Genomic DNA, 22965 nt, shown 5'->3' with positions numbered 1-22965 from the left:
GTATGCTAATAGATAATCTACAATCTATGCATGGAACTCAAAGAAATATTGATATCTGGTACGATAAGTTTTATGTTATTAATATTATGCATGATGAACTAAAATCAGGTGATGATGATGATGATGGAAACATTAATGCATTCCGATATAAGAAACGGTTCGCCAAGGTAAACCATTCTGGAATGGTGAACTAGATAAGTTATGGGCTGAAATGAGGGCGGCAGAACGTCAGTTTACAAGATGTCAGGGTAACAAGCGATGTAGGGAAGAGCTTAGGAAAAATTTTAGGGAAAAACAATATGCTTTTGACAAGAAGCTTCACCAGAGGGAGCAAGTGCTTGAATTTGAGGGGCTTCAGACCAGTAACCCACAGCGATTTTGGAATGAACTGAATAAACTAGGACCTAGGCGAAGTACAAAAATCCCTATGGAAGTGATAGACTATGATGGGGATTTGACTCATGATGTAAACAGGGTTCTTGAAAAATGGGAAAGGGATTTTGCTGACATGTTTGAAGGAAACAATACCGAAGCTGAATTAGATGAAGAATTTTATCAGGAAATTCGTACACTGAAAAAATCAACTTGAAAAGGATATGAGGAATGCATCATACCCCACCAATGCATTTTTAAACTCCCCGACTACTTTGACTGAAGTTGAAGAAGCCCTTATATCTGCTAAGACAGGGAAAGCAAGGGGGGTGGATGATATCTCTAATGAAATGTTGAAAACACCAATTCTGTTGGAGACATTATATACCCTTGTGCACAAATGTTTTGATAGTGGTCTTATACCATCAGTCTGGTACAAATCTATAATTCATATCATTAAACCCATCCCAAAATCATCAAAAAAAGACCCTAAAGTCCCCCTGAACTACAGAGGAATAGGTTTGATTGAGCACAGTATACAAACTTTACACAACCGTCCTCAACAACAGACTAAATCACTACCTGGAGTCTTTAAATCTAATAGAAGACGAACAGAACGGCTTCCGCAAAGCGAGAGCCTGTATTGATCATATATATATATACTATTTCTACTGTTGTAAGGGCAAGAATTCAAGAGGGTAAATCAACTTTTACTTGTTATATTGACTTTCAGAAAGCGTTTGATTGGATAGACAGGGATCTTTTGGCATACAGACTGATTAATTGTGGTGTTGATGGTAGATTTTACGAAGCTTTAATGACCTTGTACAAATCACCTGTGGCATGTGTACAACTTAACGAACACACCACACAATGGTTCCCCACTCCATGTGGAGTTAAACAGGGGGATGTATTGTCACCTACATTATTTGCATTGTATGTTAATGATCTTGCAAAATTGGTAAAGCAATCTGATCTCGGAGTTAAACTAGATGATATAACATTGAGTATTCTACTGTATGCAGATGAAATTGTTCTCATAGCTGAGACTGAGGCCCAACTACAGAAAATGTTGGACATTGTATCTAAGTGGTGCTCAGAATGGAGACTGATGATCAACCATGCAAAAACACAAATTATGCATTTTAGAAAACACGGTATTAAACGAAGTACTTATGAATTTATGTTCGGAAAAATGAAACTGGAATATACAAGCTCCATTATTATCCTAATTATGGTCTAAACCAAAACTGAGAATTTACGTGTTAATCAAAGACACATTCTCTCCAGAAAAATATGTTACTTTACCCCGTACAAGATCACAAAGATCTCTTTGTGCCCAGTTTAGATCTGGAATATTACCTTTGTGTATTGAAACGGGAAGATATCGGGGCATTCCAGAAAGGACAGACTATGTCTGCTGTGTGATTTACAAGAAGTAGAAAATGAAGCTCACTTTTTGTTTTACTGTCCGTTTTATGACAACTTACGTCAGGCACTCTTTGATAAGATGTACAAGAGGCGACCTGATCTTCTCTGGGATAGGGATGAACCAAAACTGAAGTGGTTATTTACAGAGGAAGTGTTTGAAACGGCGATATACTTACAGCAGGCCTGGGAAAAACGTAAACTTCACATTTATTCATAACAGGCTGATCTTATTTTGTTTTACTGTCATTTTACGTTTGGTTCTCCGCTTTCCTTGCTACGTTTACCTGTTCACTTTTCTGTTAACTTGGTTCTGTATGTAACAGTCATGTGACAGTTACCTCGTGTTACTTTTATCCATTATCAATTTTGGTTGAACCTAAATTATTATTATTTATCATCTATGTTTATGTTACATCTGATTCTCTGTACCTTTTGATTTGTTTTGATTTTGTATTTGTCGGTGCCTTATAAGCCCATATGGGCTGGGCGGCATGTTGATCGCAATGGCACGATAATAAACAGTCATTCATTCATAAACAGTCATTCATATAGGTCGGACCAAAGTAAAATACGCAGTTTCTCGGATCTTTTTTGGGCAGGCTTTCAGATTTCTCCTCAGAAATCCTGGCCTTGTTCGCAATGTTCCCAATGTGAGTGCTCCATGTGAGATTGTTGGTGATAGTAACACCTAAATACTTGGCCTCCTTAACGGCGCTAAGTGTGTGACCATGAAGATGGTACTCATTGGTTAGAGGGGCCCTCTTCCTAGTTATGTGCAGAGACTGACATTTCCCAGGATGAAACTCCATTAGCCAGGCCCACTTTGCTAGGCGATCTAGGTCTACCTGCAGAAGTTCCTGGTCACTGGCTGAACAGATGGTTTTATGGGCCAATGTGTCATCAGCGAAAAGTCGAGCAATGGAGGACAAACTAGTAGGTAAGTCGTTGATATAGAGAAGGAAGAGACTCGGACTAAGAACCGATCCTTGCGGAACACCCGACTCCACAGGAACAGGACTTGAGGTTGAGCCCTCCACTACAACTACCTGCGTACGGTCAGCCAGGAAGTTCTGGATCCATGTGTTCAGTGGTCCTGTGGTACCATCATGCTTGAGTTTATGTGTAAGCAAGGAATGACAGACTTTATCGAACGCTTTACTTAAGTCCATAATCAGGGCGTTCGTCTGCTTTCCCTGTTCAAGGTCATTTGACAGGTCGTCCACCAGACCGAGGAGTTGACTTTCGCAGGAATGGCGACGTCTAAATCAGTGCTGATTATCACAGACAATATTATTCTCTTCTGCGAAGGACATGATTGTACTGGTTACAATGTCTTCCATGATCTTGCATGGGATACTTGTGAGCGAAATCGGTCTATAGTTTTCGGGGCGGTATCGCTCCCCTTTCTTGAAAATAGGGGTGATATTTGCTGTACGACAATCTTGAGGCACAATGCCTGTCTCTAAAGAGGACTGAAATAGTAGTGTGAGTGCCGGGGCTAGTTCGCTTGGCCGTTCTTTGTTAAGGTTTCAACTATATAAGGCCAAATGTCTAGATTCTGATCCCAACTGATTGAACGCACATTAAATCCTTTACTCTTGTTCCTTTAGGATGTGTGTGGCCTTATTTTAGAGGATGGCATTAAAATTGACCTTTACACTAACTTGTTCATGCTGGAATGAGGTTGACTTGTTTCTTAGGGTGCCCACAAGAACGTCATGTGATAGAGAGGTTTATATTGCATGGCTCTTTTTACCTCTGTCTTCTGTGATGCCACTAGAATTGCTACTAAACTTGTTCACCGTAAGATTCATACTATTTTAGACAGAAGTATGGTGATATAATGATAATCATTATGTTGTTGTACACTTTGGTTGAATGGTCTAGAGATCGTGCGAGCATCGATAGATCGTCGACCGTAACTCGAGCGGCATACGCCCGTGTGCTGCACGAGCTTCGGCCGACTCCCGTTTGGTTAAAAAGGTGATCTTTATGTTAACCAGACGGTAATGTAAATGTGTGGCTCTTGTGGTAGTATTTGAGTTGGATCTTTCACAGAATTCCTGTTTATATTTCTATTTTATTCTGCCAGTCCGCTCCATTACGACAGGTCAAACATAAAAATTGGCCAAACTATTCATGTTAAAGTGAATACACTGGCCTTGCTTCATCTGCCTGCCATGTCATAGGGACTTCATTATCATAGATGTATTCCCAAGCGATCGCCCGAGCCTCGCACAATGTGACAGCTACGATTTTCAAGCCAAAAATACGCGTGATCGTCGGTCGATCGATTGACAAATACGGCCGAATCATGTCGACAATGTGACAGGGGCATTACGGCGTTCTTACGGCACAGCAACGTCGTAATATATCGTCGAAGTTCATCTTGTGAAGTTCACCTAAATTAGATTGTTTTTAGATGTCGTCAGTTTATAGACATCTATCATGCCTCTAGGATGCGTGAATGGATCTTGATGACACTTTATGTTTATGCAGTAAATGGGGTGGTGGCTAAAAGAAGGACAATGTTTATCATGCCATGTGCCCCATAGTGATTTTTAATGGCATTGAAACTGTTAGTTCATACTCTGAACATGTTTCTCTTTTTTTTTTAGTTTTAGGACATTCGGCTCGTTGCAATCCATATCTATTTTGTGCAAATGTGATATCATTAGTCCACTGTAAGCTACTGGCATTTTCGTCGTAAACAAATATTTGTTTTATGTTTCCATTCAAACTCATCAAAATGACATCTAGTTAAGTTAAGTGATAGCCAAAACATTGACGTTTGGTTTTTCGGCTCGTTCCGACCCAGATCTAAGCTTCATCGGTGAAATTGTGGCATTGAATCATTTCAGATGCTACCCCTTCTCACAAACTCGATATGGGAGACCACATTGTGATGTGCCCAGAGCAAAACGATGATCCATACTCAGATCCATACTACAAACCCCAGGAGACTGATGCAAATGAAAAGCATGAAGAAAAACGGTTCAGTATCAAAGGTACGAAGGGGGTTGAACCAAGCCATAACCAGACTGTTTTTTAACCTGTGTTGTTTATTACACTTGTGATATATCTCTTTGCATCGTTACTGGTAAGATTTCTGGTGAAGTGATATCTAAAATTGTCAGCCGTCGGTGGAAAATACGGATTATATACTTCCCGCAGATTTGGAATATTAGATTTGTTCATGAATAGCAAAGTTCTTTTTATCACAACCATTTATTTTATTTTTCAAGCCGACGTTTCTATGACCTTCTGTGATCTTCATCAGAGCAATTCTGACTGGTTTACTGTGCACTGACACTAGATGTTACTTGGTACATAGTGCACTAAAGGTGTTACATAGTTCATAGTGCACTTAAGCTAGTTTTTTTCTGTTTACAATAAGCTAGTTTTTTTTCTGTTTACAATACATTCCGGAACATAGTGTAATTGTGACAGACATACTAGGCATTGTTACATCATAGGGAAATATGCGGTTCCAAATGAAAAGTGTTTCTATATATAACATAAGATTTGTTAACTGACAATACTGAGCTATCACAGTCCCAAATAGAAATTATTAAAAGTCTTGTTACATATGTATTGTTAGGAATTATAATAGTTACAATCAATAAGAAAACCAATGTCAGTTATTAATAATGTGATCCCAAACATGACTAAGTTTATACCCCCCCCTCATCACGGTTCATGACTTGATTGGATTTTCTCATCCATACAGACTCCTTAATCCAACGGATACATCTGTTGTCTTCCCGGTCTATTACACAGTTATTTCTTGTAATGTGGTCTGTGACTGCTGACTTGTTTTCTTGTTTTTCAGCTTCTTTCTTTCTTGCTCTGGTGTACCTTCCCGTCTTGACGCTGTCTGCCCCTTTCCTATGTTCTTCTAGTCTGCATCCAAATGTTCTTCCTGTCTTCCCTATGTATACCTTCTTGCAAGTCATGCATGGTATCTTGTAAATGCAATCTGTTTTCACTGAGTCTTCAAGTTTGTCTTTGGGATGTACCAGTAGGTTATCCCTGACTGCTGTAGCTATGTTGTGTTTCTTGAATATTACGTAACTATCTAGACTGGACATTCGGAAAATTAGAACATCAAAAAAGCAGACCCAAACAGAAGAAAGACAAAAAGAAACAGGAGGCGAAGTCTAAAGGTAGAGTGACTCTACCCTATATAAAATGAGTCACTGGAAAGACTGGAACCACTGGAATGAATATTCAAGAAACACAACATAGCTACAGCAGTCAGACCCAGAACTACCTTAAGAAATCTACTGGTACATCCCAAAGACAAACCTGAAGACTCAGTGAAAAAAGATTGCATTTACAAGATACCATGCATGACTTGCAAGAAGGTATATATAGGGGAGACAGGAAGAACATTTGGATGCAGACTAGAAGAACATATTAGGAAAGAGGCAGACAGCGTCAAGACGGGAAGGTACACCAGAGCAAAAGACAAACCTGAAGACTCAGTGAAAACAGATTGCATTTACAAGATACCATGCATGACTTGCAAGACGGTATACATAGGGGAGACAGGAAGAACATTTGGATGCAGACTAGAAGAACATAGGAAAGAGGCAGACAGCGTCAAAAAGGGAAGGTACAACAGAGCAAGAAAGAAAGAAGCTGAAAAACAAGAAAACAAGTCAGCAGTCACAGATCACATTACAAGAAATAACTGTGTAATAGATTGGGACGGGGCCAAGGTAATAGACCGAGAGGACAACAGATGTATCGGTTGGATTAAGGAGTCTAGGGGGTATAAACTTAGTCATGTTTGGGATCACATTCTCAATAACTGACATTGGTTTTCTTATTGTTTGTAATTATTATAATTCCTAGCAATACATATGTAACAAGACTTTTAATAATTTCTATTTGGGACTGTGATAGCTCAGTGTTGTCAGTTAACAAATCTTATATTATATATAGAAACACTTTACATTTGGATCCGCATATTTCCCTATGATGTAACAATGCCCAGTATGTGTGTCACAATTACACTACGTTCCGGAATGTATTGTAAACAGAAAAAAACTAGCTTTTATATTAAGTGCACTATGAAGTATGTAACACCTTTAGTGCACTATGCACCAAGTAACATCTAGTGTCAGTGCACAGTAAACCAGTCAGAATTGCCCTGATGAAGATGACAGAAGGTCATCGAAACGTCGGCTTAGAAAAATAAATGGTTGTGAGAAAAAGAATTTTGCTATTCAGTCGTTTACCAACCTGATGAAATTAGTTACGGATAGATTTGTTCATATTTTCATATGTTGTTTTTCGTTGCGCAATGAAATCAATAGCTTAATATACCCATATGTAGCCTACGGGAATAAAGTCTGGGGATGCGCCTACAAACCACACTACAGCCCCTAGTATTACTCCAAAAAAGATTTGTTCGTTCAGCCACCGGTGCCAGTTTCCACGCACATTCTGCACCTTTGTTTACAAAACTTAAGATTTTAAATATTTTTGATATAATCAGACTTCACCTGATGCTATTTACGTTTAAATTCCTAAACTGTTTTCTTCCAGACACACTTAATGGTCTTTTAAATCTTTCCATTTCCATATTCCCCTTGTAAGAACGCAATTAGCACAATCCTCCGTAAAATACAAATGTGTCTCATTACGGAACAGCCTTCAGACAAACATACGAACAATTTCCTCTTTTCTTACTTTTAAAAATACCCTGAAAGCCATCTTATAAACCACCCCAGCCCCTTGTATTAGATTCATATCTTCAGTTATTATTATTTTTTATGTAAACTATTGTTTCATTATTGTCATTGTATCACTTTGCCCATGTTTGAATTGTTTTGATAACAATTCCTTATGTATGTATGTCTTATTTCAATTCAATTATGTTTACTTTTGGTTAGTATAGAGGAGGAGGGCGTAGCATAAGCTAAATAAGCTTTTTTTCCCTCCTCCTGCACCTGTTTTATTCATTATTAATTTATTATGTATATTTTTTATTGCTGCTGTGCAAATAATAAAATAACAAACAGTAAAAAAAATTGTATATTGAACCCCAGAGCGTATCATGGGCATTTGGAATAAGGCAAAATCCAGCAAGATCTGTTGGGTCCTCCTGGGATGTGGAATTCTAGTGATTGCGTCAGTCGTCTCAGCTGTAGTCCTGTCAGCATACATCCAACCTGGAAGTAAGGTAAGTCAGACAGTTACCGTTCGGCGAAGAAAACATTTGAAAGGGGCCATACCAATTTCTTCTTTCTTTTAACATTCTAAAGCTACCTTTTGGCAATAGGACGTCTAAAAAATCAGGAATCGGAGGACAATTTGAATATGCCAATATTTACTCCAATAAATTGACTCCACAAAGCTAGAGCACATGCGTTACCTCAGACTCTATCAATATTAATTTTATAGTGTAGCACATCAACATATGTTTACATTCAAGAATCGACAAATCAAGATGGTATAAAATATGGAAGAACCCATTGGTGATATTTGCTTGATTTTTTTATCAAGATCTTACCTCTCATTTTAAGCCATACCAATCAAATTTTGATTCTTGGATAATAAAAACAAAACTAAGGTATGCTAAAATGGAACGTGAGCAATAAAAAAGAGCCTTAGAAAGCAAATTCTGTACCTTGTGCACAAACACTGCGGTCTGTCGCTACGGTATTCTTTCCCATTGCTAGGGGGGTTCGGAAACGTATCGGGTTACGAGACGCAAGCTTGGCCGTTTTGAACTACCCGTAAACCAATTGAAAATAATCAAATAGTATTGAAGGGTAAATTCCGTCAAAATAAAATAAAATCATCGTCTTTACATAGGTTTAATGTTAGTTGTTTACGTTAAATTACTAATTTTTAAAAATCTCCCTCCGAAAGACTAGGAATAATATCAAAAATCGTGTCTTTTGTCGACATAAATGTGAAAAAACGACATTTTTTGACATTTTTCGCAATTGCTCATAATTCAAAATCAAGGTCCTTTTTCGAAAATCCCTAAGACATGATTCTGGACTAACCCGATACGGTCATTTTGAGCCGTCAATGGGATATGTTTCATGTTCCAGCCCACTACAAAATAAAGGCAGACATGTAGTTGTCCAGAAAATGGTTTATATTTGTTAAAAGGTGATTTTTTTCTGTTAGGAGGTACACAGTCATGTAAAAAGGGGCCGGAAGACCCAGGCTTACTGTAAATTACCGCGGGTGACCCCATTTCCAACACCGTTCTATTCGAATTACGTCCGATCGAACATGGTTTGGGTTCTACTGCAGGTGGGGAGATCGGGGCCAAATTTTGACCAGCGTGAAAGTTTACAGCAATAAAGTAAATATAATAAGATGGAAGTTATCCTCCTCTGTTTTGATGTTTTCCTCTTTGGGGATACAGACTATTACTAAACGAAATCATTTGCACAAGGCGTTACCTCAAACGCTTTTTATATTAATTTTATAGTGTAGCATACACATCAAAATATGTTTACATTCAAGAATGGACAAATCAAGATTCTGTGACATAAGGAAGCAACCTTTTTTTGGTGATATTTGCTTGATTTTTTTAGTTCTTACTTCCTATTTTGAGATACGCTAATCAAATTTTGTTGGTTGTGGGGTAATATAAATAAATAATAATAATAAGGAAAATAACGGTATGCTAAAAGGACGATGAACAATAAAAAGAGGCTCGGAGAGCAAAATCTGTACCGGGTGCACAAATTTTCTCCCTCGTCCTTTGTTATCATATTGTCCTCTTTGGGGATACAGAAATTTCCAACAAATCCAAGGAAATAACTAAGTGTAACGTTATATGTGTTAACAGAAGGCGAAAGATGCTCTGAAACCGGACAATGTGCTCGGTTTGAGGCTGACAAATTCCAGCGCCCGTGCGTCAACAATTTTCTACAAGGAAAACGACTCGTTCGAATTCCTCTCCAACACGACTCCATTCCGCTCAACACCAATGCTGAGGAAGTCTGATACTCCATGGATGGCAACGTTCAAATTCAAGGAAGAAAATGTCACTGCTGCTTCTTACTCGACTTCATCCCTCTTGTCTTTGAAAGGGGAGTCAACTGAGGCACCTACAAAAGCCAGTTCTTCACCTGGAATCGAACCAATAACCACCACGCCTGTATCAACAACAGGTAAGGGCTAACGCACGCCGTTTTTTGTACACACTTTGTCACTCACTTTAGAGGTATAAAGTTTAGAGATATGTTGAGTTATACTTGATATGTCCTATTTGTCTTCCTTTATTCTACAGATATCAATGAGTGTTACAACGAACCCTGCCAACATGGAAGCTGTGTGAACAAAGATGTCGGATATTACTGCACATGTTCATCTGGATGGACTGGACAGAACTGTCAGCAAGGTGATTTCTTTTTATGCCTTTATGTTGTCATTCACGCTAGAGGTCTCACGTTCATAGATATATTGGATTTTATTTAATATGAATATGTGTCTTTCTTTATCCTACAGACATCGATGAGTGCACCAGCAAACCTTGCCAACATGGACGCTGTGTGGACAACGATGGTGGATACAAATGTACCTGCACACCTGGATGGACTGGTCAGAACTGTCAGCAAGGCAGGTTCTTCTAATTTATCGGCACATGTAGCTAGCATTTACATTGAAAGCATAGAATTTCCTATCTCCATGGATTTCTTTTCTGCCAAAATCTCTCTCTTCCGTGATAAAAGGTTTTGTTTATGAATGGTGATTAAACTCTTTCTTTATCCCACAGACATCAATGAGTGTATCAAAAACCCGTGCCAACATGGACGCTGTGTGAACAAAGATGGCGAATACAAATGCACCTGCTCACCTGGATGGACTGGACAGAACTGTCAGCATGGTCGGTGTAAAAGTTAATTGAAGATTTGGTTAGGTCTGTTCTCAAATATTTGGTGTTACAATTGATTTTCTAAAGCGTTCTTTTCACATCTCACAGATATCAATGAGTGTGCCAGAAACCCATGCAAATATGGAACCTGTGTGAACACACATGGTGGCTACAACTGTACCTGCTCACCTGGATGGACTGGACAGGACTGTCAGCAAGGTGTTTTCTTTCTGATGTATGCCTTTTTGTTGTCGCTCACGCCAGAGTCCTCACGTTCATAGATATATTGTATTTTATTTAATATGAATATGTGTCTTTCTTTATCCCACAGACATCGATGAGTGCACCAGCAAACCCTGCCAACATGGACGCTGTGTGGACAAAGATGGCGGATACAAATGTACCTGCTCACCTGGATGGACTGGACACAACTGTCAGCAAGGTTTATTCTGTTTATTTCATCTACAGCTAGGATTTACATTGAAAGTATAGATTTCCTTTTGTCGAAATTTCCTTCTGTCGAAATATCTCTCTTCCTTGATAATAGGTTTTGTTTATGAATGGTGATTAATTTAGAAATAAACTCTTTCTTGATCATTAGGCATCAACGAATGCATCAGCAAACCCTGCCAACATGGAACCTGTGTGAACAAAGATGGCGGATACAAATGTACCTGCTTACCTGGATGGACTGGACAGAACTGTCAGCAAGGTGACTTCTTTTTAATAATATGTCTTTGTGCTGTCGCTCACCTTAGTTCTGTCTGTGACCTTGTGATTTCTGTGACTTCGTGATGTTACTCACTTCAGTGGGATCGAATATATATAAGATATACATGTATTGATATATACTACGCGTCTTCCTTATTCCACAGACATCGATGAGTGCAACAGAAACCCATGCCAACATGGTCGCTGTGTGAACCAAGATGGCGGATACAAATGTACCTGCTCACCTGGATGGATTGGACTGAGGTGTCAGCAAGGTGACTTCTTTCTGATGTATGCCTTTGTGATGTCGCTCACGCTAGAGGTCTGACGTTCATATATATATTGCATTTTATTTAATATGAATATGTGCCTTTCTTTATCCCACAGACATCGATGAGTGCATCAGCATACCCTGCCAACATGGAACCTGTGTGAACAACGATGGCGGATACAAATGTACCTGCTCACCAGGATGGACTGGACAGAACTGTCAGCAAGGTAGGTTCTTCTAATTTATCGGTACATGTAGCTAGGATTTACATTTAAAGCATAGAATTTCCTATCTCCATGGATTTCTTTTCTGTCAAAATCTCTCTCTTCTTTGATAATAGGTTTTGTTCATGAATGATGATTAAACTCTTTCTTTATCCCACAGACATCAATGAGTGTATCAGAAACCTGTGCCAACGTGGACGCTGTGTGAACAAAGATGGCGGATACAAATGTACCTGCTCACCTGGATGGACTGGTCAGAACTGTCAGCAAGGTAGGTTCTTCTAATTTATCGGTACATGTTGATAGGATTTACATTGAAAGCATAGATTTTCGTATCTCCATGATTTTTTTTTCTGTCAAAATCTCTCTCTTCCTTGATAATAGGTTTTGTTTATGAATGGTGATTAAACTCTTTCTTTATCCCACAGACATCAATGAGTGCAGCATGAAACCATGCCGACATGGAACCTGCGTGAACAAACGTGGCGGGTACAAATGTACCTGCTCACCTGGATGGACTGGACAGAACTGTCAGCAAGGTGACTTCTTTTTAATAGTATGTCTTTATGCTGTCGCGCGCCTTAGTTCTGTCTGTGACCTTGTGATTTCTGTGACTTCGTGATGTTACTCACTTGAGTGGTCTCAAGTAGTAAAGATATATTGATATATACTACACGTCTTCCTTATCCCACAGGTATCGATAAGTGCAGCAAAAATCCATGCCAACATGGACGCTGTGTGAACCTATATGGCAGATACAAATGTACCTGCTTACCTGGATGGATTGGTCAGAACTGTCAGCAAGGTAGGTTCTTCTAATTTATCGGTATATGTAGCTAGCATTTACATTGAAAGCATAGATTTTCCTATCTCCATGGATTTCTTTTCTGTCAAAATCTCTCTCTTCCTTGATAATAAGTTTTGTTTTATAAATGGTGATTAAACTCTTTCTTTATCATAAGACATCAATGAGTGCAGACGTGATCGTGTCTTACGTTCTGGAGGAGGAGTTGCCCTTTACATTTCTCCTGAACTTCGGCACAAAAGACTGTCTGACCTCGAGAGTTGTGAACATGAAGCCCTCTGGCTATGGGTCAGGCCGACTCGACTTCCCCGTGGTCTGAATTGTCTGATTGTCGCAGCATTCTACAATCCTCCAATGTCATCCACTACTCACAAAACAGATGGCGAAGTGAATGACTACCTCGGTCGTTGTCTTGAGCAGATCGAGCGGGACTATTCACATCCTGGTATAATCATTCTGGGTGACACCAACAAGTACAATTCTCAGTCCTTATGTGCTAGATTTGGACTGAAGCAAGTTGTCAGCCGTGCTACTAGGGGTCACAACCAGCTGGACTCCATACTTACCAACGTGCAAGGCCTGTACTCACCTCCTGTCCATCTACCGCCGATCGGCACATCAGACCACCAAGTTGTTCTGCTGTCCGCAGGTCTATGGTCAGTTAACCGGCCACAGTACATTACACGTAGACGCTGCACTCCAGATGGAATGAGGCGATTAGGGCTGCTCATGAATACAACCGACTTTACTCCTGTGTTTGACGCACCTAATCCTCAGGGGAAGATCGCTGTCCTCTCCTCACTTCTGGAAGAAATGCTAGACAAGTCTGTGCCCAAGAAGAAATCCAGAGTCACCAAAAACGATAAACCGTGGATGACTAACAACATAAAACAGCTCATTGTGGAAAGGCAGGACGCGTTTTGCTCGGGCGACGCAGCCTTATACTCCAAATTCCGTTCTACTGTAGCCAAGCTGATCAGAAATGCAAAACGTCGGTATTATCAGAATGAGGTGGACCAGTTGCAGCACTCTAGCTCGGGTCAGTGGTACAAGTCTGTCAGAAACCTGATAGGAATGGGTGAATCTAAGAGTAATACCCAATCTTCCGATCTTCATTCTCTGCAACAAGAATGTAACTCACTCTCTGATCACTTTGCTTCTGTGTGGAACCTGGTTGAGCGAACTGTACCTACTGAACAGGATGTTTCTGATAAGTTGTCACAGAACACTTTAACTCCCTTCAGTATCGGTCAGATCAAGTCCAGACTGCGAAGAGTGAACGGAAGGAAAGCTGCGGGCCCAGACGACATTCCTCCATGGGTACTACAGGTATTTCACGAGGAACTGGCACCTGTTCTGTGTGAAGTGTTTAACTGCTGTCTGCAACATTGTACCTTCCCACAGGAGTGGAAACAAGCACGTGTCTCAGCCGTCCCCAAGAAGCCAAGACCGCACTTTCCTACGGATTACCGGCAGATATCTGTGGTCAGCTGTGTAGGCAAGGTGTATGAAGGCCTCTTGCGTGATTCACTCTTACAAGACACCGCGAATACCCTGCTACAATCACAACATGGTTTTCTACCAAAGCGGTCCACCGTTACAGCTTTGATCCACATCCTTCAGAGATGGCATGATGCACTTAACAGCAACCCCAAGTTAGACATCCATGCAGTCTTTGTTGACTTCCGCCGCGCATTTGATACGATAAACCATGGTCAGCTACTACTAACATTGGCTGACTTTGGAGTAAGGCGGGATCTGTGGTTGTCTATACACAGCTACTTGGAGGGAAGGACCCAACGGGTCAAGTGGGGAGCATGTTTGTCTGAACCACGTGAAGTCTTAGCGGGTGTGCCTCAGGGTGGTTTGCTTTCCCCACTGCTCTTTGTCATTTGCATCAACTCGTTAGACACCTGTTTACCGTCCTCTGTGTTCCCAGTCAAATACGCCGACGATTTAACAAACAGTGAATACCTAATGGGGTCGCTTCCTGGCCAAACACAAAGGGCACTGGACGCCATTACCGAGTGGGCCGTGCCATTCTCGCTAGCAACTAATGGGGATAAGACTAAGGACATGATCGTCAGCGCGAGGAGAAGGGAGAATGTCCCTGTGCCCCCACACCCTACTGTAGATGGCAAGCAGATCCAAAGGGTTACTTCGTTCAAACTACTTGGCGTACAAATCTCTGCTGACCTTACATGGGACGCTCATGTTCAGTATATGCTATCCAAGACCCGACCCCGAATCTATTATCTTGCTGCCGCCAGGAAAGCTGGACTTCCCCCGGACGTACTCACTCAGATATATCTGTCTTTCATCCGCCCGATCTTGGAATACGCTAGTCCTGTATGGGGAGGACTGCCCATTCGTCTGACTCACATTCTCGAAGGAGTACAAAAGCGCTGCTGCAGAATCATGGGCATCCCTACGAACTCCTTACCTACCTTGGCGTCCAGGCGTGACCAGGCAACACTACGTGTCTTCCGGAGTATCCTAGATGATAAGGATAACCCACTGAACTGTTTTATATCCTGTCCATTGCATAGTGGCTATGACCTCCGACGAGTTAGACATGTCATGACTTCACATAGCCGTACTAAGAGACATGAACAGTCATTCTTCCCCAGAGCCATTAAGCTGTACAACATGAGCTAAGCGATGAGAACTGATATACATTGTACTTGCTGTTTATATTTGTTCGCTTTTTAGCTGTTTTTATATATGTACAACAATGTCCGTTTTTAATATAATAATGTACCGTTTTAAATTGTGTTCCTGAGAGCCCAGTGTTTTTACTGCATTTTGATGTAACTGTCAACGTATTTCATGGCACAAATTTATTTGTACAGGCAAGTTGACTGCAATAAAACTGAAACTGAAACTGAAACTGAAGAAACCATGCCGACATGGAACCTGCGTGAACAAAGATGGCGGATACAAATGTACCTGCCCACCTGGATGGACTGGTCAGAACTGTCAGCAAGGTAGGTTCTTTTAATTTATCGGTACATGTTGCTAGGTTAGCATTGAAAGCATAGATTTTCCTATCTCCATGGATTTCTTTTCTGTCAAAATCTCCCTCTTCATTGATAATAGGATTTGTATGAATGGTGATTAAACTCTTTCTTAATCCCACAGACATCAATGAGTGCACCAGGAAACCATGCCGACATGGAACCTGCGTGAACAAAGATGGCGGATACAAATGCACCTGCTCACCTGGATGGACTGGACAGAACTGTCAGCAAGGTGATTTCTTTCTGTACCTATATTTTATTACTTTAATACTTTCTTAACATGTATACATGTGCTGCCATGGTTTCGTTTTCATAGATTTTATTAGATTGCTGAATATATTGATCATTATGTTATAAGTAATATTTTCTTCTTTACACAGACGTCAATGAGTGTACGAGAAAGTGAAAAAGAGGCAAAAACGAGGCATTTTCTGGCTGCATCAATGGCATGATAATATATGATGATGAACTCACTGCATTTACTATTTATATGCTACAGAAGGACAATGCAGGGGTGGTTGGACTGGATACAATATCTACTGCTACAAGTTTGAGAGAAATAAACTCGACTATGACAAAGCTGACACATACTGTAGACGTCGAGGTGCAAACCTGGCCTCCATCACAAGCCGTGAGGAAAACAGTTTTATTGTAAAACTCATCTCGAAAGGTGGGTATTGAATAAGCAACTCCTCGTCATCATCAATTAAGCATTCATTATGATTCTTACAGATAATTAAGGGTACGCCTACCAACTGTATTTTCAAGAATACACTGTCCCCTCGTGTACTACGTCGTTTAGTCTAGAGGTATTTGTTTTCTTGTTTGTTTTGCACATTAACCATGAAACTGCACTTAGGCATAACACTACTCTCCAAGAAAATGTTTGGATTTTGGGGGTATTTTTAACGTGTTTTTAGGGTTTTTTTTATCGGGGTTTCTCTTTTGCAATGAATTTTTTCCCACCAAACCCAAAAATTCAGTGCAAAAGAGAAACCCTGATAAAAATGTCTAAAAACACGTTAAAAATACCCCCAAACCCAAACCTATGCTTGGAGAGTAGCATAACACAGCAGTTTAGTTGCACAATAAGTACAAGCTGCATAAGACTGGAAAGAAACGGTTGATACAGTGACACACTTGGGTGCATCCACCCCCCACTCTTTTCGCCTGTCTCAAATTAATGATGTCCCTCTACAAGCAGATCCCTTTCGGTGGCAAGACCGTATCCATTTATAGCCAGGGAGGGTTGGTGGGGGTAGCGACAAAAAAAAACGGCCATATATAAAAAGCTAACGCTCATTCCCCCACAACCTCTGCTTGGAGAGTAAACTGGAGGTAGGAATTCATATTAACTGTTAAGTGTTGAAATAGACGTAAAGATTCAGCAACCCTAACGGCAGGAGGAGACATTATAGTAGAATGATTTCTCAGAATTGTCATACACGTCCAGTAGTTAAACCTAACTTTTGACAGTCACCCGGGAGGTGTCTTAAGTTGTTAGAAGTTAGATTTTGATGTCAAGTAAGTCACGTAACTTCAGATAACTTCAGACAACTGCCACCCTACCCCGCCTGTGTCCCAAACCACTTGGAAATGGTCGTAACTTCGGACAACTTTGCTTGCTCCTTTGTTTCGCATAACCAGTACGCCTTTATAGGCGTATCACACGAGCTTTGTACATGTAAGTGTATGCTGCGTAAGAGCAGACTGTAAGGTTTGAACGTGGGGCGTGGCTCTATTTAACGCCCTATGCGAGGGACGTCCCTAACCGAAGCTAGGTACTCATTTACACCTGGGTGAAGTGAGAAAAGTCGTGTAAAGTGCATTTTCCAAGGGCACACGATCAGTGGCATTGGGCAGGATTCGAACCCGGGACCTCTTGGGTCTGAGCCGAACACTCTACCGTTACGCCCACTCCACTTCAGACAACTTCTGCCACCTTAACTTCTGCCATTTCACTCCGATACAGGACATACCTCAGAATTATCTTGAAAGTTCATCCGTGTTAGTAGAAATCATTATGAAGCAAGTTTAAACTGTAATTTCCAACACAACAAATTGTACACATACAAATTTTCCGATTTGTTGTGTTGGAAATTACAGTTTAAACTTGCTTCATAATACCTCAGAATTGTTGTTCAAGTTGCCATGTGTTGCTTGCCTGCAGCCCCAAAAACTGTATGGATTGGGCTTCGTAGAGGTCGAAACTCTTGGATATGGACGGATGGGACACCATTCACATATGAAAATTGGAGACCTGGTGAGCCTTACAACAAAGGTGGAGAAAACTGTGTTTACATGGACTCTAAGGTGGGTGCTCCCTTTCTATTACAGAACAGTACTGAGACCTCTGATGGGCAGGTAACACAAATGCATTTGTTTATCTTCGGAGCATGGAATGTTTAGGTGGATTCCGTCTTCTTTCATTGGAAACAATGGTTCAAAGACCTGCATGAGATAAGTACTAGAAGTCACCATAGTTACTGTTGTTTGATTTTATCAGTGTGTTTGTGTAAGAATGAACAAAAATGCATTATATTGTTGCTTTTTCCATGATGGTGCCAAACATTTTTACACATTTAAAGCATATTATTCATTTTTATGTAGTTATTTGATATAAACTATTTACCTCTAAGGCCACATGTTTCTTTTAACTATAATATATATTCTATTGCAACCTAAGTATTTTACTATTTTCTTTGAATATTATTGGTTTACGCTTGTATCAGTTTTCTTATTACGTATTCTTTACGTAACATTTCTTACAGCGTGGCGGTAATTTTCTTAAAAGTTGGGGAAGAGGAGGCTGGAATGACAGCCAGTGCAAGTGGAGCCATCCTTTCATCTGCAAGAAGCTAAAATCATGATATTCTTGTAGATGTAAAAGAAGCATTATACATTTGTACATGCCACAGCTTTGTGGGACCACAGTAAGCAGCAACAATTACAACAATTTGTCATGATTCTTTTTTGCTATGTTCTTATTTATCTTGTAGAGATATATGAGATTTGTTGCTATTGACGTTTCCCTTTTTTTATCATAGCACAGACTTAATTAGAATGGTAGCATTACTTAGCTTGAATAATCGAAATCATGCTGTACTAGTGCACAGACAGGTACACTACCAAAAATGCAAGAAATATTTTTCTTGTTAACAGAATATATTTCCTGTATAAAGAAAATTTTGCTGTCTCCAAGCAAATAATTCTGTGAGAGGAGCAAGAAAATATTTCTTGCCTTTTCATAAGGATATTTATCTAAAATCAGGCTATATTTTCTTACAGTTATTAAAAGTCTTTCTTTAGATGATTTTTCTCAAAGCAAGATTTTTTCTGATTGTTCTTGTAGCAAGAAAACTTTTCTCCCCACAAGAAAAGATTTCTTGAACTAAGATCTGAATCTTCTTGTAGAAGCAAAACTATTCTGTACACAAAAAATATTTCTTGAACTAAGAGCTAACTGTTCTTGTAGCAAGAAAAACATTCTGCCCACAAGAAAAGATTTCTTGAACTAAGATCTAACTGTTCCTGTAGCAAGAAAACCATTCTCCCCACAAGAAAAGATTTCTTGAATTAACATCTAACTCTTCTTGTAGCAGGAAAAAACATTCTGTATACAAGAAAAGATTTCTTGAACTAGCAAAAAAACTTTCTTGTAGCGAGAAAACCATTCTGCCCACAAGAAAAGAAATATATAGTGCTACTTAAATATAAAACAGACAACAATGATGTATAGCAACTAAATGTTATTTTGAAAAGCATTTGGACAGTATAGAGATGTTTATTACCACATTAATTTTGTACAATGAATCCAATTTAAAATATAAAATCAGTAAATCAACATTCTTGGAATGGAAACAGTTTAACAGTAACAAAATATTATATGATGTATACTAACAAGCCATTATGATTTCAGAATACAGATCATATCACATTCTGAAACATATTAAGCAGAAACTGCAGTTTTGGCATGATAGAATTGGCAAAGTCACACCCTTTGGATACCTGAAAAAAACAGGAAAGACCTCGTCGACGTCAATGAAGGTTAGACATCCAGGTGCTGCGATACGCCAAAAAGCAGTTACTCAAGCAACTGGATATGATTTTGGAAACGACCAGACGTTTCAGGTAGTATCCACTAGCTTTCGTCAGTGACTGAGAGACCAGAGGAGAAGTGCAGGTTTATAAGCACAAACTATTGATTGATATGCAAATAAAGTGAAGACAATTTTTTTTGAAAGTCGAAAAGGTAACAAAAGTCACACCAGTCAAGACAAGATTATGCAAATGAGTCAGAAAGCTCCTGTTATGCAGAACAGGAGCTTAAGTGTTGTCTGTCCTCAGGGCTGGGAGCGCCAAATTCAAGTGCCGGAGAGATCTACCCGTAGCCCCCCTTCCCTGTTAAGGGTGGTGTTGTACATTCTTTCATATGTTGCCTCTTTCACCAGCTTGTTTCGTGGTCTAAGATATCCGTGGACTCGAGTTTGAAAGAGTGACCCTGGTTGTGTTGTAGGTGGTGGAAGATGGCTGAGGAGTAGCCGTTAGCACTAGGTCTGCAATGTTCTTTGTATCTTACTTTAAGCGGTCGACTTGTCTCTCCAATGTAGGTGTTGTTACAACTGGGCTCCTCACATTTGTGGTAGTAGTAGTAGTAGTAGACTGGTTTATTTGAACTTAGTTGTTACATGAAAGCCTCCTGGCAGCCGTGACGGGCTGAATTGTGAGGCAATTTTACAAACGTGTCAGTTTTTAAAAACGTTACAATATACTACAGCATTAAAGTTGGCGTGTTAAGGACAGTTACTCGAGTGCTATACAAAACAAAATACAAATGTAGCAATGTCTGGTAGAATTCAGTTATAAATTACTTATAGGCATACTTGCATAAAATTTGAGTCTGTAAATAACATTCGCCTTGGTACCTTTGTGAGGTTGGTCCTTAGGGTGTACCAGTCTTTGTCTGAGGGTTGAGTGATGTTTGAAGTTAGTGGCTATGTTGAAGTTTTGGAAGATCCAAAAAGTAAACAATTGAAAATTATATTATAAAGCAGTAATACACGTTCCTATGTATACAATACACCAGAGATATGATATCACTTTTGAAGACCTTTGTTAGTTTGCACTGCATGCATGCACTGACGGCAACAAAGTCAAAAGAGGATGCTAAAATGCAATCATGATATGTATTTATTACTTGAAGTAAAAAATTAAAAATGATATTATAAAGCAGTAATACAATTTACTATATATACAATACAACAGAGATATGATTTGAGTGTGAAATCAACTCCAATGGCGTTGTAACAATATTTTGGCTATGAAGTCTAAAAACAATGTCAGCAGATTTTCCTTCTGTATGGAAATGGGCGCACGTACCTTCTATCATGATGCTTTCATGCTTCTATCATGGTTTCATGCTTTTTCTGTTGCAAAATTGGTTTCTTCTGCAAGTTGACCACGATCACCATTACTTCTCATGTATACAAGGTCCTTTTTAACTTGATTTTGACTTCAAATCTGACATGAGTCAATAACTGACAAAAATAGTAACCAGCACGGCTTCCACATCTGACTTGTGTTCAAAACCCCCTAACAGCATTCTGGGATTTCAATCAACCAATCAGGAGGTCAGAAAAGGTCACATGCCAAGTTAAGAAAAAAATAACTAAAAAAGTTAAGAAAAAAGTTCTTACATCATCTTGAACAATACCAGGCAAAATAAGAATCATCTTCCATAAACTTTCTTGTAATTTCTTAAATGTTGCTTAGAAAAACAAGAATGGTCTTTCTTAAACTTTCCAGGTAAGAAAATTTAAAAAAATGTTTAAGAATATAATACTAGCCATATCTTCAGCCTAATCAAAGATTTTATATCTTTTTTGTTTACCTTTTATCAGTGTTTGTAAAGAAAGATAAGAACTTAATTCATGCATTTTCTTAAATGTTGCCAAGAAAAACAAGAATGGCTTTTATTAAGCTTTCTAGTCAAGAAAAACAAGAAACTTTAAGAAAGAAATACGAAGCAGAGTTTTATTCCAATCAGTGTTTTCCAAGAAAGACAAGAACCAAATTTTTATATTTTCTTAAGCTTCGCTAAGAAAAAACAAGAATGGCCTTTCTCAATCTTTCTAGGTAACATAAACAAGAAACTTTTTGATATACACAAGAAAAACTTAAATCTGACCACTTTGATGTCAGGTAAGAAAGAAATCTTACATGGGGATTGAATAAGAAAGCTAAAGTTTAACTAAGCCTGAGGGAAATTTAAGATTCAAAGAATTGTAATCTTGTAACTTAGAATCTTCCTAGAAATATTGCCTTTACTAGAGAAATTTTAAGATTAAAAGAAATCTAATCTTGTAACATAGAATATCCTCTAGATCCATTTCTTTACTGAAGAAAAATCAAGATTTAAAGAAGCCTATACTACACAAATCATATCCTCTTAAGAAAAATGAGAAAATTGTTCTTTGTGCAAGAACGTAGGTGTAAACAAAATTGATTTTTTTCTTATTTTTCTCACCCAAAGAAATATTTCTACCCATCAGAAAAACAAGAAAAAACATATTTGGTAGTGTAGCGATATGTTATGAGTTCACATACCTGTACACTTGAAGATACTTTTGGGTATACTCAGAGCAAACTGCACTTCTCACCCTAAGTTATTTCTTATTTATCCGATTTATTTGAATTGTTAATCACGTTATGAAGGGAGGCCTCCTCATAAGCATTTTTATGCTTCCGGCCTCCCTGCACTGTTACATTTCATTTAGATTTTCTTGTATCTGTATTGTTACATTTTGTTTTAAGGTGCGAATAAAAAATAAATAAAAATAAAAACCAAAAAAAAAACTAAACTCATTACCAATGGTAGTAAACTCTTAACCGAAGGGTGAGGACAACCAACTTCCCGTAGGAAAGAAGGGTCTGATGATATATATGTACATGTAAATTTACAGAGGGGTATATCAGAAATACTCTAAGTTACAAACGTTGAAGTTACAAATTTATTTTTTTTTCCTATATTTTTATCATATAGCTTGCATGGAGACTTTTTTCGTCGTGAGGTTGCACAGGATTGTTTTAGCATTATATTTGAAATCATAACTTAAATCCGTCGTTATCATGAAAGTTCATCTGTGTTGGTAGTAATCATAGTAAAAGGTTGAACTTTACTCCAACACACAATTGTACAGGGATCAAATTTTCAGCGACCACTGTCGCCTTCATCAGGATAATTACTAGTAATAACCAATCACTTCACAACGTGATCT

The 22965-nt window shown here is 39.0% G+C and overlaps 1 protein-coding gene across 1 annotated transcript in view; it reads left to right on the top strand.

Annotated features, from left to right (window-relative positions):
- The window catches only part of LOC109468275 (fibropellin-1-like), a 48463-nt gene extending 32140 nt beyond the window's left edge, over positions 1–16323 (top strand). Inside the window, exons 9-20 of the mRNA XM_019766531.1 lie at positions 10291–10401; positions 10559–10669; positions 10766–10876; positions 10989–11099; positions 11259–11369; positions 11533–11643; positions 11756–11866; positions 12024–12134; positions 12292–12402; positions 12558–12668; positions 15810–15853; positions 16285–16323. Coding sequence (XP_019622090.1) covers positions 10291–10401; positions 10559–10669; positions 10766–10876; positions 10989–11099; positions 11259–11369; positions 11533–11643; positions 11756–11866; positions 12024–12134; positions 12292–12402; positions 12558–12668; positions 15810–15853; positions 16285–16323 — 1193 coding nt within the window. The remainder of the gene's footprint in view (positions 1–10290; positions 10402–10558; positions 10670–10765; positions 10877–10988; positions 11100–11258; positions 11370–11532; positions 11644–11755; positions 11867–12023; positions 12135–12291; positions 12403–12557; positions 12669–15809; positions 15854–16284) is intronic.
- Positions 16324–22965: the final 6642 nt, after the last annotated feature.

The sequence above is a fragment of the Branchiostoma belcheri genome, unplaced genomic scaffold, assembly GCF_001625305.1.
Source record: "Branchiostoma belcheri isolate BF01 breed outbred unplaced genomic scaffold, Haploidv18h27 scaffold198, whole genome shotgun sequence".
In the NCBI taxonomy this organism is placed as follows: Eukaryota; Metazoa; Chordata; class Leptocardii; order Amphioxiformes; family Branchiostomatidae; genus Branchiostoma; species Branchiostoma belcheri.
This window is presented reverse-complemented; position numbering and strand designations above follow the sequence as displayed.